Source organism: Pleurodeles waltl, chromosome 5 (assembly GCF_031143425.1).
Source record: "Pleurodeles waltl isolate 20211129_DDA chromosome 5, aPleWal1.hap1.20221129, whole genome shotgun sequence".
In the NCBI taxonomy this organism is placed as follows: domain Eukaryota; kingdom Metazoa; phylum Chordata; class Amphibia; order Caudata; family Salamandridae; genus Pleurodeles; species Pleurodeles waltl.
In genome coordinates, this window is record NC_090444.1 from 54,614,501 (window position 1) to 54,631,941 (window position 17,441).

At 43.2% G+C, this 17,441-nt stretch overlaps 1 protein-coding gene across 1 annotated transcript in view; it reads left to right on the plus strand.

Annotated features, from left to right (window-relative positions):
- The window catches only part of LOC138296981 (WAP four-disulfide core domain protein 8-like), a 300,160-nt gene that overhangs the window by 96,720 nt on the left and 185,999 nt on the right, over window positions 1–17,441 (plus strand). Inside the window, exon 3 of the mRNA XM_069236498.1 lies at window positions 12,222–12,368. Within this exon, the coding sequence (XP_069092599.1) occupies window positions 12,222–12,368 (147 nt within the window). The remainder of the gene's footprint in view (window positions 1–12,221; window positions 12,369–17,441) is intronic.

Sequence of the window (17,441 nt, forward strand, 5' to 3'; positions counted from 1 at the left end):
AGAACATGCGACCATGATACTGACTGTGTTGGGGTCCAGAAGTGCTGCCAGCATAGCTGTGGCTTTGAGTGTACAGACCCTGTGACAGCCACAGTACTAATGCAAGCCTGTCTATGAACAGGGCACAGATTCACTGCTCTGATCCTATTACAGCTTGTTAGATAGTGTGATGTGTTGATGTGCACACCATAGAGCTCTCCTTGGAAACTGCAAGCTGAATCCCAGCGGTCCCTAACCTAACTTTAAATTTACAAATTTACCAAGTGTATGCCTAATTATAGCCTCATTGCAAGTTTTGGGAAGCTCATAGACATTCCATATGGAGTATTGCTCATTATTCAAATGTACTCTTTACCATTCCACAATAGTTATCAGTAGAAGCCCTGCTTCATATGTGGGGCTCTTGTTAGATGGAATCAAAATTGTTTCTTAATTTATGTGGTAGTCTTGCATCTGGTGTGGGATCTTTCTACTAGCTGTGAAAAGATTTGAACTGCAGCAAAGCACTGAAAGTACACAAAGTGGAAAGGAGGAATAAACTGCCATCTGAAGATACAATGCCCAATCCTATATCACAATAACATACAATAATGTCTCAACTGTATCAACCAAAATAGCTTTGCAAAGTTCATTATTAATAATAAGAAGAAGGGAAACACACAAATCAAGTTACTGAGGTCATATTTACAAGATCAGAAAGACACTATAAAGCAGCATGAGCAGCTGTCTGAATCATATGCACTAAATAACACATGAACATGTTACGAGGTGGGCAAATCACTCCCAACTCAAATAAAAATGCAGACTCTTCTTGGCAATCCAAAGACAGTATGTACTAACTTGTGACAGGGAGAAGATCACTACAGACTGCACCTCAGCACCCTCAAGCTACCTAAGCAGTTTATCTCAAATGCCTGTTCCCGCAGGCAGACCTTTTTATACAATTCAATACAAGGCTTTATTCCACATAGTAAATAATAGTAATTTGTAAGTTACAAATTCAAGGCAGAAAACACTTAAAGACATGTGACTGTATAACCCTGAATTCCTGAACTAAACCATTAGACATTTCATTAACCATTTAACAATGCTTTTTGACAGGGCATGTTTTTTGTCTAAGAACGCATGGGTGTTTCATAGTAGATGTGCACTCCTTAGATTGTGTGCTGGCAGCACTGTGTGCCTGAGGGCTCTGTGTGCTCAGAATGTAGGCCCATATAAATGAAGAATAGCGCACAACTGCACTAATGCAGTTGTGAGTCATTTTTCTCAACGCTTGCTAACACCATTCCTTGAAGCCATCCGTGTGTCATTTTTATGGAATGACGCACAGTGGCACTAAGGAATAGCTAGCAAAAAAAAAAAGACGCTAGTCAGGGTGGCTTTAGGGGGAATGGCGCTAGTGGGTCAGAAATGATGTTAGGCTGGTTAGCGGGAAAACTTTTGCTGCTAGTCAGCTGAGCAACAGTTACTGATGCACAAGCAGCCAAAAAATGGCTCCTGCCTAGTGGGCTTAGTGCCATTATATAGGTCCTCTTCCCACCCGCATGCAGTTTCTGCGCCGGGAGGTAAATATGGCCCTGGGGGGGGGGCTAGCATCATGTTTAGAATGGGAGCGCCTACCTTGCATCTCAGTGACGAAAGATGGGTTTGCGCATCCTAAACTTAGTGCTAACTCCAAAAATTTGACTCTTGATGGGCATAGAATTGAAATAAAAGTATAGCGTTAGGTTAGCACCATTTTAGTGCCAAAATAAGTGCTAAGGTGACGCTAACCATCCATAAATATGGCCCTTAGGGGCAGATTCAAGGAAAGTGGTGCTGCACCGAGTGCAGCACCACTTTCCCTGCGCCCCTTAATACCCCCCTACCGCCACCATGTGTGCGTCGTATTTATAATACGGTGCACCATGGCGCAGGGTAGGGGGCTATAGTGTCATTTTTCTTGACGCTATTCATGTACTCTGCAGGAGCAGCTCCAAAATGTTGGCGCTACTCTTGCAGAGTACATAGGGGCCCATTCTAAATAATGGAAGCACCCTTTTAATGCCTGCTCTGAGCACCTTTCACCAATTTTCCAGCCCCCCCTAACAGGGGAACGCCCACTTTGCATACAGTATGCCTGGCACAGGTATAATGTAGCACAAAGGGTTACAGAGTGGCACAATGCATGCATTGCGCTACTCAGTAAATATAGCGCAGGGATTTCAGCCCTGTTGGGCCTCATTAATGTAAAAAATAATGGTGCTAGTGTGGTGCAAGGTGGCACCAGGGGACTATAAATATGCCCTTTAGTTTCTTACCTGCATCCATTGTTTAATCAAGCACCAGTGTGTTCTAAGCTTCTTCAATTATGGACTTATTGTCTAATCAGGCCACAATCTGTATGAAGGCATGGAGTGTGTGCCGGGTGAGTTGTGTGCTGATGTTGTAAATGCTTTTAGATCAGTTAGGCATTAGTTGGCCTTTAAATAAAAACCCTTTCAAGTTTCCTATTTGACTCCATTCTTAAGAGAACTTTTCACCTTATTCCGGTAAGTGTGGGAGTTGGGCCTAAACCTTTTCTTAACTTTAAACAGCTATGTGGTTTTGGCTTGGTCCTGATGTTGTGTGATATTTTTGTGTTTCGTATTTTTTACATCATGTTACTTGTTTATATACCATTCAACATTCCCCTCTCTATTTGATATTTCATCTACTTCATTCAGACCTGCCTTTGGCAGCAGGTAATACATGTTGTCCTACTAATCTACTACCTGTGTTGGAATTCTAACTGAAAACGCCCCTGCCAGCTTAGCAGTTATTCTCCAAATGCATGCTAAAATTACTTGTATCATACAATCTATCAGTAACAAGATCACAGTATGCTAAAATTACTTGTATCATACAATCTATCAGTAACAAGATCACAGTAATTGGTAACAAAGTCCCCAACAGTCCCGACATCCATGATGGTAGTGGTGCAAACCAACCACTGAACCACTAACTGGTGCACCTCCTTCCTCTATCATTTTAGTATCAAAATTATGTAGTGTCTGTATTGCTTCTGATGAAGTTCGATCTTATCTTGCTGCACTCCACCTTGCATGACTGTCATAAGGTCCAGTACGTAACGGTGTTGCAGCATCATCATTCTTAGGGTACACATTTCCTCTTCTATGGCTGATGCCATCATTGGTGGTGTTGATGAGTTTGAGGAGCTACCACCTTGAGATTTGGATTCAACGAGCTGTTGCTTTAGCTTGGACAAATGGCAGGATGCTCCCAAAGAAAAGTTCAACATCGTTGAACAGCCTCTATTCTTGGGCAACTTCGTTCCAGGTAATTGTACCATAATATTCTGCAGTTCTTGTTCTTCTGTTGAGATGTAGCAAAGTCATTCGAAGGCTCATGGGGTGTTTATGTAAAGCAGATATGTTTATTCCAGGGATCAACAAAACTGGAGCATGCAAAGTTACTGTGCATCAGATTCCACCCCAGTTGTGTGGTAACTGTGCATACACCAGTTCTCCACACTGTCAGAAGAAATCCATGACGCCTGAGGTGCCTCCCTGCATGTTAGTGTGGAAAACTGTGACCTTGCAACCAATATTTTGACCTACGTAAATGGTGCCATTTCCTCCCTGCACCCGTTCTCTGCCTGCCTTTTTATGGCAGAGCTACCGCCATTAAATGTCAGGCAGAGAACAAGGTCATACTTGTGCTTGCAGGGCTTTCCCTGGCAGATTATGACCGCCGCAACTACCAGACCTCCGAGATCTCTGATCCTGGCAGTGCTGGTGGTCCCATCATGGCACGACTGCCAGAGTTAAAATATGGCACACGAACCACTGCATCGGCATAGGTCCAAACGCCATCCACAAGGGGGCCTAAGTGTCATAGCTGGCACAGCACAGGCCACTTCACACAGTGACAGATGGGACTCGCTAATGGAACAAAATCATGATACGAGTAGTAAGGAAAATATATCAGATGTTCATGCATTCCCCAGGTTGTTCAGGTCCCCTGGGTATACATGGATAAAAGAATCCTCTGTAGCTATTAGGAGGATCAATACAAATATTACTGAGATATAATGTAGAGGGAAATACCCATGTGGCACTTTGAGTGCTCTGATTCACTTATTTGCCAATTTGTAATGTTTGCTGAATACCTACCCACATCCACAAACTCAAACATGGGTTGCAGCAGGGTGGTTTGCTTTTTCATGGAAACTGAGGCTGATCCACATAGCAGTGCGTTGCGTCACTGTGTCACTGTATAACATAATGATACCTGGGAACGTGCCAGCAAATCTAGTATGTAACTCCATGAGACAAGTAAAATAAATTATTTAAATCTAAAATGCAATAGTTTGGTATATTAAAGTGCTATCTTTGAAAGTTCAAGGTGCATAGGAAAATGCATATCAGAGCTATGTAAGCTAGTTCTGATCCGTTTTTTCGAAACTGGTTATGGCATTGCAGAAATTACTTCTGGTGGTGGTCTTTGCTGAGTAAGAGGATGAGTTGTCTGTTGCCTGAATAGGATATGATGTTGAATTTTTGGGATCTGACATGTTAGTGAGGGGAGCCATGTAGGTGTTGAAGCTTGGGGTACGCTGCAGATGATGCTCTTAGGTTTGGAGGGGAAGGGTGGTAGGTGGATTCTCTGCAGTCATCCTGTGAAGAATGAGGCAACCCATTTGAGGGCATTTTCCTGCACACCAATGCTGTTCGGTCTATTGAGGAGGGTGTTGTGGAATACAGTATTGAATGCCGTTGATAAGATGAGGAGGGTCAGGGCTGCTCTGTGGTCAAGGAGAGATCTGATGTCACCTGTGGCTGTGATATGGGCAGTTTCTGTGCTGTGGTTGGTGCAGAAGCTGGATAGGTAGGCCTCGAGGAAGTTGTTTTTCTCCAGGTGTTCTGTGAGCTGGTGGTTGATGGCCTTCTTGAGTACTTTTGTGGTGTATAGGAGCAGTGAGGTGGTGCAGTAATTTTTCAGTTCACTGGGATCCGCAGAGATTTTCTTGAGTAGCGGTTTTACCTCTGCATGCTTCCACCTGTTAGCGAAGGCTACCATTGTAATGGCGGCATTGAGGATGTTGGTGAGTTCTGTACAGAATTCCTTAGTTCCTAGGTTGAATAAGTGATGGGGACTGGGATTGGTGTGTGCTCCAGAGTGGATGGTGGACATGATGGCTACAGTGTTGTACGTGGTGATCTGGTTTCATGTGGTGATTACTTGGTTGGTGTGAGTGGTTGGGTTGAGGTTGTTGAAGTTAATATCGGTGAGTTGGGGCTAGATGTTGTTGTAGATGTTGGCTATCTTGCTGTGCAAATAGTCTGATAGAGTGTGGCAGAGTTCTTGGGAGGTGAATTGTTAGAAATGGGGTCTCTGGTTGGCAGTCAGTTTGCACTCTGTCTAATCAGGGACCCTCACTCTAGTCAGGGCATTGGAGGTACACGCTTCATGGTAACCGTTGCTCACCCCCTTGGTAGCATGGCACACGCATTCAGGCTTATCTCAAAGGCAAAGTGTAAAGTATTTGCACCAAAACACACAGTAATACAGTGAAAACGCTACCAAAATGGACACCACACCAGTTCAGAAAAATAGCCAATATTTATCTAAATCAAACAAGACCAAAATTACAAAAATCCAACATACACAAGTGAAGTTATGAATTATTAAAATGTGGAATCTTAGTCCATAAAAAACTATGGATACATTGTTGTTAGATAAAGTACCTGGTTTGCGTCAAAAATAAAGCTGCATGGGCGAACGTGTGGCAGAAAAGTTAGAAATATGTCAATTCCATATTCTCAAGTGAGGTAGTGCATCGTTTCTTCTATGGTCGGGTAGGCAATGCACCGGTATTCTCTCCCACAAGAGAGCGATGTGTCAATTTCTGGATGCAGTACCTCGGATCCGTGCAGGTTCACATTGATTTTGACGCCTAGCGATGATGCGTGCAAAATCCAGCTGCACAGTGATGAAAAACTGTGCTGCGTGGGGTTTGCGCCATTTTCAGCAGCCGCAAGTGGATATTGTGTCATTTCTTCAGCTGCAATGCAGGTGATGCATCGATTTCTCAACCACAATGCAGGTGGTACATCCATTTTCAGCTGCGATGCAGGTGGCGCATCATTTTTAAAGTCGGGTTGCAGGTGGTGTGTCGATATTTTCCCTGCACAGCTCCTGTGCGTGGATTTCCACGTGGGTTCCACCAGCTTCACCTTTCAAGGGACCAGGGACTGAGGAGGGCTCCACTTGGCAGTGTAAGAGTTTCAGCAGAGAGTCCAGGTGCTGGTAGAGGAAATCTTTGATGGCCCTGAGACTTCAAAACAAGAGGCAAACTCAATCCAAGCCCTTGGAGACACTTCACTAGCAGGAATATACCACAAAGTCCAGCCTTTATCCTCTTTTAGGCAGAAGCAGCAACTGCAGACCAACGCAGCAAAGCACAGTCACTGGCAAATGGGCAATACTACTCCTCTAGCTCTTGAGCTTGTCTCCTTTGGAGAGGTTCCTCTTGTATCCAGAAGCAATCTAAAAATCTGGGGTTTTGGGTCCAATACTTATACCCCTTTCTGCCTTTGAAGTAGGCAAACTTAAAAGGAACGTCTCTGTTGTTCACAAGATCCTGCCTTGCCCAGACTCACCCCAGGGGATTGGAGACTGCATTGTGTGAAGGCAGGCACAGCCCTTTCAGGTGTAAGTGACCACTCCTCCTTCTACCCTAGCCCAGATGGCCCATCAGGATATGCAGGCTACACCCTAGCTCTCTTTCTGTGACTGTCTAGTGTAGATTCACAAACAGCCTACTGTCAGTCTGACCCTGTGTTGGAATACACAAGCAGGCAGAGTCACAGAATGATTCAAGCAAGAAAATGCCTACTTTCTAAAAGAGGCATTTTCAAACTGATAATCTAAAAAACAACTTTTCCAAAAGATGTATTTTTAAATTGTGAGTTTAGAGACCCCACACTATATATCTCGATCTGCCTCCAAAGGGAAACTGCACTTAAAAGTTATTTAAAAGCAGCCCCAATGTTAACCTATGAGAGAGATAGGCCTTGCAACATTGAAAAACTAATTTTGCAGTATTTCACTGTTAGGAGATAAAAACACACTAGTAAATGTCCTACCTTTAACATGCACTGTACCCTGCCCATGGGGCTACCTAGGGCCTACCTTAGGGGTGCCTTACATGTATAACAAGCATTTTCAATGCAATGGATCTCACATTTTTTTGAGTTATAGCGACTGGCATTGTACATTCATAACTGGACTTTTCTTGCTACACAGATTGGTCAACCCTGCCACATAATTTCATCTTTTCCTGCCATGTCATTCCAGTGGTCCAGGATTTAACTAAAGCACCTCCATTTACCTTATTCCTCTATCTTAGAAAAATATACATTTATCATATAAACCTTTATCAGAAATAAACTTTTGGCATGAGAGTGTAATGCTCAAAGCACCATAATAAAAATATATTTTGGGATGGATTGGAGGGTGAAAGGAAAGAGGGAGTCAGGAGTAAATATGGAGAGGACAAGTGGTGTAGTTACATTGTCATGGGCTCTGGATAAGAAAGGAAAATGGTTGACTGCAATTTCAGTAGGAAAATAGAGCAGTAATTAGAGTTGAGTGAAGCCCATAGGTTCCTGGGCCCGGTGCCACTGCACCTGTTGCTCTTTTGATAACTAGACCTCAGGAGAGAAAGCGAATGGGGCAGAAAAAGAGAAGCAAAATGAATACAACAAACAAAAGGAAGAAAGAGAAAGGGGTCACAAAGAAATAAAAGAGGTAAGGGAAATAAAGAAACAGAAAATTAAACCAAAACTAAGAGAATAGAGCAAACATGATACAAAGGAAAAAAAGGAAGGAAGCTACTGAATGAAAGATAAAGAGGAAAAAAATAATGTAAGAAGTGTGAAAAAAAAATTAACATCAGAGAAAAAAGAGAGATGGTGAGAGAAACACGCAATAAAAGAACCAGGGCATGTATGTACTAACACATTTCCCACAGACACACAATTGGAAAACAACTTTAACACTTATGGCCTCATTATGACCCTGGCGGGCGGCGGAGGCCGCCCGCCAGGATCCCGCCCTCCAAATTACCGCGCCGCGGTCAAAAGACCGCGGCGGGTATTACGAGTTTTCCCCTGGGCTGGCGGGCGGTTCCAGTTAAACCGCCCGCCAGCCCAGGGGAAAACGACCTTCCCACGAGGATGCCGGCTCGTAATCGAGCCGGCGGAGTGGGAAGGTGCGACGGGTGCTACTGCACCCGTCGCGTATTTCACTGTCTGCAAGGCAGACAGTGAAATACATTTTGGGGCCCTCTTACGGGGGCCCCTGCCGTGCCCATGCCATTGGCATGGGCACGGCAGGGGCCCCCAGGGGCCCCGCGACCCCCCCTACCGCCATCCTGTTCATGGCGGCTTTCCCGCCATGAACTGGATGGCGGTAGGGGGGGTCAGAATCCTCATGGCTGCGGAGCGCGCTCCGCAGCCATGGAGGATTCCAATGAGCAGCGGAAAGTCAGCGGGAGACCGCTGACTTTCCGCTTCTGACCGCGGCTGAACCGCCGCGGTCAGAATGCTCATTGGAGCACCGCCAGCCTGTCGGCGGTGCTCCCGTGGTCGGTGGCCCTGGCGGCCACCGGCCGCCAGGGTCAGAATGACCCTCTTAGGGTCCTGACTAGTAACTTGTGGCTTCCACATACAGATAGGAAAAAGAGGGATTTATAGTAAAACATGAATTGACAGATAAAGATAAGAAAAACAGCAGAGGAAGGAAGAAAGATCTAAAAAAAAGTGAAAGGATGTTTACTGAGTCAAAGGAAAGAACAAATAAAAAAGACAAAGAAAGAATGAAGGGAAGAGAAAATAGAGTGAAAGAATGAACACCTAATGAAAAAAGAGAGGAATGAAACAAGGAAAGAAATATAAAAGTTTTTATAAGTTTGAATGAGGAAGTAGCAAGAGGAAGAGGGAAATAAAAAAAAAGGAGAGGAGTAGAAATAAACAGTTGAAAGAAAGAGCAAAACTGTTAATATGTGGATTTTAAGAGCTGGAAAGAGAAAAGTGAGGAAGAAAGAAAATATTGAGAGTAAAGGGAGTTAAGGAAAGAAAGGAGTGAGCTAAGTGAAACAGACCCTCCCAAATAAAGATGGCATCTAAGAATAGATTTAATTTGTACCACTACATCCTCAAACAGAAGTCAGAGTGTGGAACAGCAGGAGGCACCGCAGAACAGCAGGAGGTTCATTAGGTGTATGTGAACCCTGATACAGCATTATTGGGGCACTTCAGATCAGGATTAGGGGTATAGACAGAGCGTAATCCTGGCCCTGTGCTGGAATAACAGAAAGGCAGTGGGTGAGGATTGAGAAACGGAGTGCTGTGTAACTTCTTGTATTGGAATAATGGGGCCCTGCAGGTTAGGGAGGATTGGAAGATTGCAGCAATTATTGGATAATTTTAACACATATTGTGAAAACAAGGGACTGGAGATTAATGCTACTAAGACCAAATTTAGGGGGATCAGACCCCACAAGTCATTCAGAGGGGATTTATTTCTGTAGCAGAAGATGCTTAAACGTGTACCAAAACTTTAGTGTCTGGCTATTATGCTTGATAGTAAATTATCCTGTACATCGCACATTCAAAACAAAGGGCAGTACTTCTGCATAGACCTATAGCAATCTTCAAAAATCATCAGGCAACATTGCCCAGACCAGTCTTCCCGCTATTGACCTCTATAACTTAAAAGCACAAGTAGTGGCCCTATATGGTGCCAAAATTTGGGAGACATTCAAATGTGAGAAGGCTGACCAAGAGTGAGAATACGTGTCCCAAAAGCACTCCCCTTATCCCCATGTTCTATGATGTTGCACTCAAGAGAGAAGAGCATGTAGCAGTGTTAATGCCTCTTCTCTTCTGGGTGAGGATTTGGACAGTACAGGAGCTTGCGCCATATCAGAAGGGTATGAGAGAACTTTTGGAGCTAGATGAGAACACCACTTTTCCCTGGTTCAGGTATATTGAATGTTGGCTCACCAAACTGTGGCTTTGGACTTTCTGAACTGACCCTTCCTTCCTAACATTGTCTTCCAAAACCCAATTAAAATTCATATTTTGGGATAATATTTTCACTAGCTTACATCACAGCTCTCGTTTAGGTAGATTATCAACTCAATTTTTGAAATGTAAACTCTGACCCTATTTCGAGAGTGTCTGGATACCCCCCAATCCCAAATGGCCTAGACCCTGTACATAAAGTTCTGTTATGACATATTATAAATATAGGGGCATATTTACAAGCTCCATGCGCCAACAGTGAGTCACCTTTGTGGTGCTCTGGCACTGCAGAGTGCAGACCCTTATCTACGAAGCCATGCACAGCTTTTCATAGCCTCATAGATAAGGTGTAAGGCAATGCAGCACAAGTCACTGTGTATCCTTACACCACGATAGGGGGGAGCTCCATGGGCATTGTGGTGGGTTTTCCCATGCAAAATCCATGGGTTTTGGCACATTCTGAGTTTTACAAAGATGTGTAAACTTGAGAAGGCATCAAAATCATACACCTTCTCAAGGGAGGAGGTTCGAGGAGAAATATATTTATTTCTCAATGTTTTTTCCCTTACTGCGTGTGCTGCATTTTGCAGCACACATACAAAGAGGAAAAAAACCTCCATGGATTGTTTCTGTGCAGGTGCCTCTTCTTACATAAAACAGCCCTGCCAACAAGGCAGGCACCCTTGCATCATGGTACAGGGGTGCCTGCGTTGGTGCTAGTGGTATAGAAAAGAAAAGTAGAGAACAGTATGGGAGGCAGGAGTGTTATACAGAAAAGCAGTAGAGTCAGGAGTTGTATAGAGAAGAGCACTAGAGTCAGGAGTGGGATAGAGAAGAGCAGTAGAGTCAGGAGTAGCATAGAGCAGAGCAGTGGAGTCAGGAGTGGTAAAGAGAGGAACAGTAGAGTCAGGAGTGGTATAAATATGAGCAGTGGAATGAGGAGTGGTATAGGGAAGAGCAGAAGAGTCAGGAGTGGTATAGGGAAGAACAGTAGAGTCAGGAGTGAGGAGTAGTATAGAGAAGAGCAGTAGAGTCAGGAGTGGTAAAGAGAGGAGCAGTAGAGTCAGGATTGGTATAAATATGAGCAGTGGAATCAGGAGTGGTATAGGTAAGAGCAGAAGAGTCAGGAGTGGTATAGGGAAGAACAGTAGAGTCAGGAGTGGGATAGAGAAGAGCAGTAGAGTCAGGAGTAGTATAGAGCAGAGCAGTGGAGTCAGGAGTGGTAAAGAGAGGAGCAGTAGAGTCAGGAGTGGTATAAATATGAGCAGTGGAATCAGGAGTGGAATAGGGAAGAGCAGTAGAGTCAGGGGTGGTATTGATAAGAGCAGTGGAGTCAGGAGTGGTATAGAAAAGAGTGAAGCATGTGAAAGAGGAGCAGTTGAGAGAAGAATAAGAGAGCAAGGAGTAGAAGAAAGAATAGAAGAGGAAAGAACAGTAGAGAGAATAACAGTGGGCTGATGAACTGTACAGAGAAGATTGATGCTAGGAAACATGGTGAAAGAAGGAAAGATGGAGAAAAGAGCTGCAGAATAAATTCTGGACAGCGAGGAGCACCAGAAAAGAGTGGTACAGAGAGGTACAGTGGAATCAGGAGTGGTATGGTGAAGTGCAGGGGTGAGGAGTGATAGAAAAAAGAGTGGCAAGAAATAAGAGATTAAGGGCCAGATGTAGCAAAGGGTTTTTCCCATTCTGTGTTCGTACATATGGCCTAAGGCACATTAGAGAGAACAGCAATAGAAAGAATAGGGTAGAGTGGAAATCAGTAGAGCTATCAGCAGTATGGAGATGAGTGTACGTAGGACAGAAGTAAAATGAGGAGTGCTAGAGAAGAGCTGTAGACTGAGGAGTCATAGAGAAATAGTTTGGGGAAGACAAATAGGAGCAGTAGAAGAGGGAGAAGGAGGATGATATGAGAGGGAGGAAAGGGGTTCTATATGAGGCACCTTAATGTAACCTACAAGAGATGGTAGTTTCAGCTGTGTGCAGTTTCTCTGAAGATATTGGAAGCTTTTTCCCCTTAGTTCCAAAGGAGTCAAACCATCTAAAAGGATAATTCAGTGTGAGGATTTGTGAACAGCCTGTGGCAGTTGTGCTGTTAGCTCAGGATGGCTGTGTTTTTAGTCCAATCCTGTTGGTGTTTTACAGATGCACCACATCCGGGGACCTGCCCCAAGGAAATAGATGCGTGCAAGCTGCACCTGCCTCACCCAAAGTGCCAAAGCGACACAGACTGTCCGAAGACTCAGAAGTGCTGCAACCTCTGCGGGAAAAGATGTGTGCCTGCTGTGAGAGGTAAAGTATCTTCAAACAATCTACCATCTTGGGGGTTTGGAGTCAGGTACTAAGCTCTACTGCTTCCTTTCCACATACAGCACCCAAAAACCTTTGAGTGAGTTGTTGGGATTTAGAAGACCAACATTACAGAATACTACATGAGATAGCATAACACGACATGACATAGCATAACATAACATTGCATAAGATAAGATAAAATGACATGATATACTACAGCATACAATTACATTAAATAGCATAACATGGCATGACATAGCATAATACAACATTACATAAGATAGCATCACATGACATAGCATTACATAACACTACATAAGATAAATTACATGGCATAACATAACTTTATAATTCTATTGGCCTCACATAATATGATTTCTTTCTCCTGATGTTCTCATCTTTTTCTTGCTTTGCACAATTTAAGGAGTATATAATTGAGTGCACTTGAATATGAATTAAAAACACAATTAAAAATTCTCGAGTATAAAGAACAAAAACGTTCTATTCCATATTATCTTCCATTATTACACAGTGACAGTCGCTACTGTGTAGTTATGATTCACACTACACTTTCCACAGATTTAGTTTTTTTTTATTTGCCCATCAATGTGGTCTTTCTGGATGAGCATGCGCCAAATTTGGCCCTTGCCTACTGTAGCGAGGTGAGGTCCAGGTAGTTAAACTTCATGCAAATCTGTGCACATTAAAAAGTTTAAGGTGATAGGGAGTCAAAAAATCAGCTTTCCCATTTTAGATCCCATTGTACATTTTGCTCTCAGTTACAACAACTGAACCTATTCACACTTTGAAATTGGACATTTTCTGGGAAAGCATGCTTCTGTAAATCCTTTGAGTAGTTTTTGAGAGATTGACATTTAAAAAACATGCCAGTGAAAGGGTTTGAAATTGTTTTGTATATCTTAGCCGTTTGAAGTCACAATTTTGAAAAATAATTTCTGTCATCTAGATTGCCTGAAAAAGGGTATAATTTTTCCCTGAAAGGTGATAATCACAATTGTTGTAAAAAAAACACAAAAAAACGAAGCTGTGGAAAAATAATTTCTACAGAAATGGGAGGGCACTGAGAGACGTGCCACACTACACTCCATGTGGGTGCCCAGGGCTCTCTGAAACAAGAAAAACGAGGACACATTCAGGAAAAACTAATGCCCAAATTTAGAGAAGGCCTAGCGCCACCTAGTGTCACGTTAGCATCATTTTTTTATGGTGTGTGGAGGTAGGTTAACAAAAACGCGGTGCCCAATTTACAAGGTGGTGCAATGCACTCATTGCGCCACTTTGTAAATCTTTGCACCACATTATGCCTCTGCCAGGCATAATGAATGCAAGGGGAGCGTTCCTCCATTAGGAGGCCCAGAAAAGTGGGATTCCCCTGCGCCATTTTTCTCGTCATTTTTAATGACTGCTCAGTGCAGGCATTAAATTGAGGCACACAATTGTTTATAATGGGCCTCTATGAACTTTAGAGGATTAGTGCCATCATTTTTGGCGCTCATCCTGCAAAGTACCACAATAGCATCAGAAATTATGATGCAATTGATCCTAACGTGCACAGTATCATTAATATGGTGCACACATGGTGGCATTAGTGGGGGCGCAATGTGGCACAAGAAAAGTGGCCCTTCATTTAATGAAGCACCACTTTTCCTAAATCTGGGCCTAGGTGAACTAGTGTAAAAGTTTGATTTTCATACCCGGGCAGGTGCTGCAGGTCATGCCAAAGATCAAACCTTCTGGGCACCTCATATTGTGCTCATCAAAACACAGTGATGAAGGGTTGGTGGCAGGTTAATGACATACATAAAAAATAAAAAAATAAATAGCAATTCACAGAAAGACACACAGTTAAAGGTTGCTTATGTTTCAGTGAACCAAGAAACCACTGAAATTTGCTATTTATGCTAAGCGCTGCAGAGACGCCATACCTCACACCATATTCCTTGCTGTGTTTTTGGAAAAAAGCTTTTAATCAAGCTCCCTCAGCAAATGGGTACACTGGGTGTGGCACATGTTACGATGTGCATTGCCCACATTGCATGAAAAACTGGGAAATTTCAGGCATTCTAAAGGACTCTATATGGGAAGCCGTTCATGTTGAAATTACAGCTCCCCATATAAGACACCTCCTGAAATACACAGCGTGTTGCAAACTGAATATGACACACGCCAGAATGAACACACTAAGAGGGTCATTCTGACCCTGGCGGTCGGTGACCGCCAGGGTCACCGACCATGGGAGCACCGCCAACAGGCTGGCGGTGCTCCTAAGGGCATTCTGACCGCGGCGGTTCGGCCGCGGTCAGATGCAGGAAACCGGCGGTCTCCCGCCGGTTTCCCGCTGCCCTGCAGAATCCTCCATCCGCCCCCATGGGGATTCTGACACCCCCTACCGCCATACTGTTCCTGGCGGGTCTCCCGCCAGGAACAGGATGGCGGTAGGGGGTGCCGCGGGGCCCCTGGGGGCCCCTGCAGTGCCCATGCCAATGGCATGGGCACTGCAGGGGCCCCCATAAGAGGGCGCCACAAAGTATTTCAGTGTCTGCTATGCAGACACTGAAATACGCGACGGGTGCCACTGCACCCGTCGCACCTTCCCACTACGCCGGCTCAATTCTGAGCCGGCGTCCTCGTGGGAAGGCTGATTTGCCCTGGGCTGGCGGGCGGCCTTTTGGCGGCCGCCCGCCAGCCCAGGGCAAATCCCAAAATACCCTCAGCGGTCTTTCGACCGCGGAGCTGTATTTTGGTGGGGGAACTTCGGCGGGTGGCCTCCGCCGCCCGCCGAAGTTAGAATCACCCCCTAAGTGTCAATATAAATATGATACCTGGCAGAGTGAATCTGACTTGAACCAAAACAAATATGAAACCTGGCAGAGTGAATATGTTACTTAGTGATTAATATGAATAACTCACACTCCGAATTGAATAAGAGATATACTGAAATATATATCATTCATACTGAAATAAATATGGCCCACGCTGTAAACAATAAAGTGATCATTGAAATTAACAGAATATTCATTAAAAAGAATGGGACATTTCTTGACATGACTGACATATGCCAAGAGGAATATGACATACATTGGAATGAATATGACAAATTGAAATTAATATAAGGTACTGCAATGAAAATGTATTATTTTGAAAAGAACATATTGTGCAATGAACATTCCATTTATCAAAGTGAATACGGTTTGCATTGAAAGAAACATGATACACATTGACATGATTATGATATGTGTTGTAATGGATATGATTCATGTTAAAATTAATATGATGTGTTAATATGAATGAGACATCCATTGAAAGGAATATGACACATTCTAAGATGAATAGGACACGCATTTAAATGAATATGAGCCCCTTCAAAATTAACTCAACATGCCCGAAACTGAATATGACCAATGCTGAAATTAAAATGAAACTTGTCAAAATGAATATGTTATGCTTTGAAATTAATATGATACACATCAAAATGGATATTACATATATTGAAATGTATAGGACCTATGTTGAAATGGATATGACTCGTGTTAAAATTATTATGACAGGTGTTAAGGTGAATATGACATCCACTGAAATGAATGGCATTCATTGAAGGAATATGACACATGTTAAGATGAATATGAACCACTTTGACATGAATATGACATCTGGTGAAGTTAATATGACCCATATCAAAATGAATATGACATTCATTAAAATGAATTTGACATTTTTTCAAATGAATATTAAACTATTTGAGATAAATGTAGCATACTTTGAAATGAATAAAGTACATATCAAAGTGAACACATGCCATGTTTAAATTAATATTACCCCGTTTAAATAAATATGGCTTGTATTGAACTGATGTGGATTTGCTTTAAAATTAACATTACATATTGAAATTACATATTCTGAAAGGATATGATATGAACAAAAATGAATTAATTAAAATTAATATTTGTTTTTGACTATGTGCTGCATTTAGTTTTTGCCAGCTTTAGGACTCTGAGCTCTTTACCACTGCTGACCAGTGCTAAAGTGCAAGTGCTCTCTGTCTAAATTGTATTGATGATTGGTTTATCCATGATTGGCATATTTTTTTTTACCTGTCCCTAATATAGTGCAAGATGTGTGCCCAGGGCCTGTAATTTAAATGCTACTAGTGGGCCTGCAGCACTGATTGTGCCACCCATATGAGTAGACCTGTAAACATGTCCAGACCTGCTACTGCGGTGTCTGTGTGGGCAGTTTTAAACTGCCATTTCAATCTGGCAAGTGCACCCACTTGCCAGGCCCAAACCTTCCCTTTTACTGCATGTAAGTCACCCCTAAGGTTGGCTCAAGGCAGTCCAATGGGCAAGGTGCAGTATATTTAAAAGGTAGGACATGTCCTGATAGTAAAATGCTGCTAAATTCAGTTTTCACTATTGCAAGGGATGTCTCACTCACAGGGTAACATGGGGATTGCCTTGAAATATCTTTTAAGTGTAATTTCCCATTAGTAGCAGATAGAGATAGGGGTTTGGGGTCACTGAACTCACAACTTAAAAATACATCTTTTGGTGAAGTTGGTTTTTAAACTGCCACTTTTATAAAGTGGGTATTTTATTGCTTCAACATTCTGTGTCTCTGCTTGGCTGTGACACATCTGGGTCAGGATGACAGTGGGGATGTTTGTGAGTTTACTCTAAACAGCCACCTAAAGGGATCTGAGGTGTGCCATGCATAGCCTGATGGGTCTTCCTGAGCTAGAGTGGTGGGCGGAGCTGACACTTGCACCTAAATAGTCTGTGCTTGTCCTTATACAAAGCAGCCTCCAACCCCCTGGAGTGTGTCTGGGGCCAGGCCAGGAATAGCAGGGTCTTGTGCACTAGAAAGACGTATCTTTTAGGTTTTCCTTCTTCCAAGGCAGAAATGGGTATAAGTACTACATCTTTGACCCCACAAATGTATGCTGCTTGCTGCTTCTGTCCAGGGAGTGAAAGAACTGGACTTTGCTTTCTACATCCTGCTTCTATAGGTTCCCTAAGGCCTTGGACTGAACTTGCCGCCTGTTAAGAAGTCTCA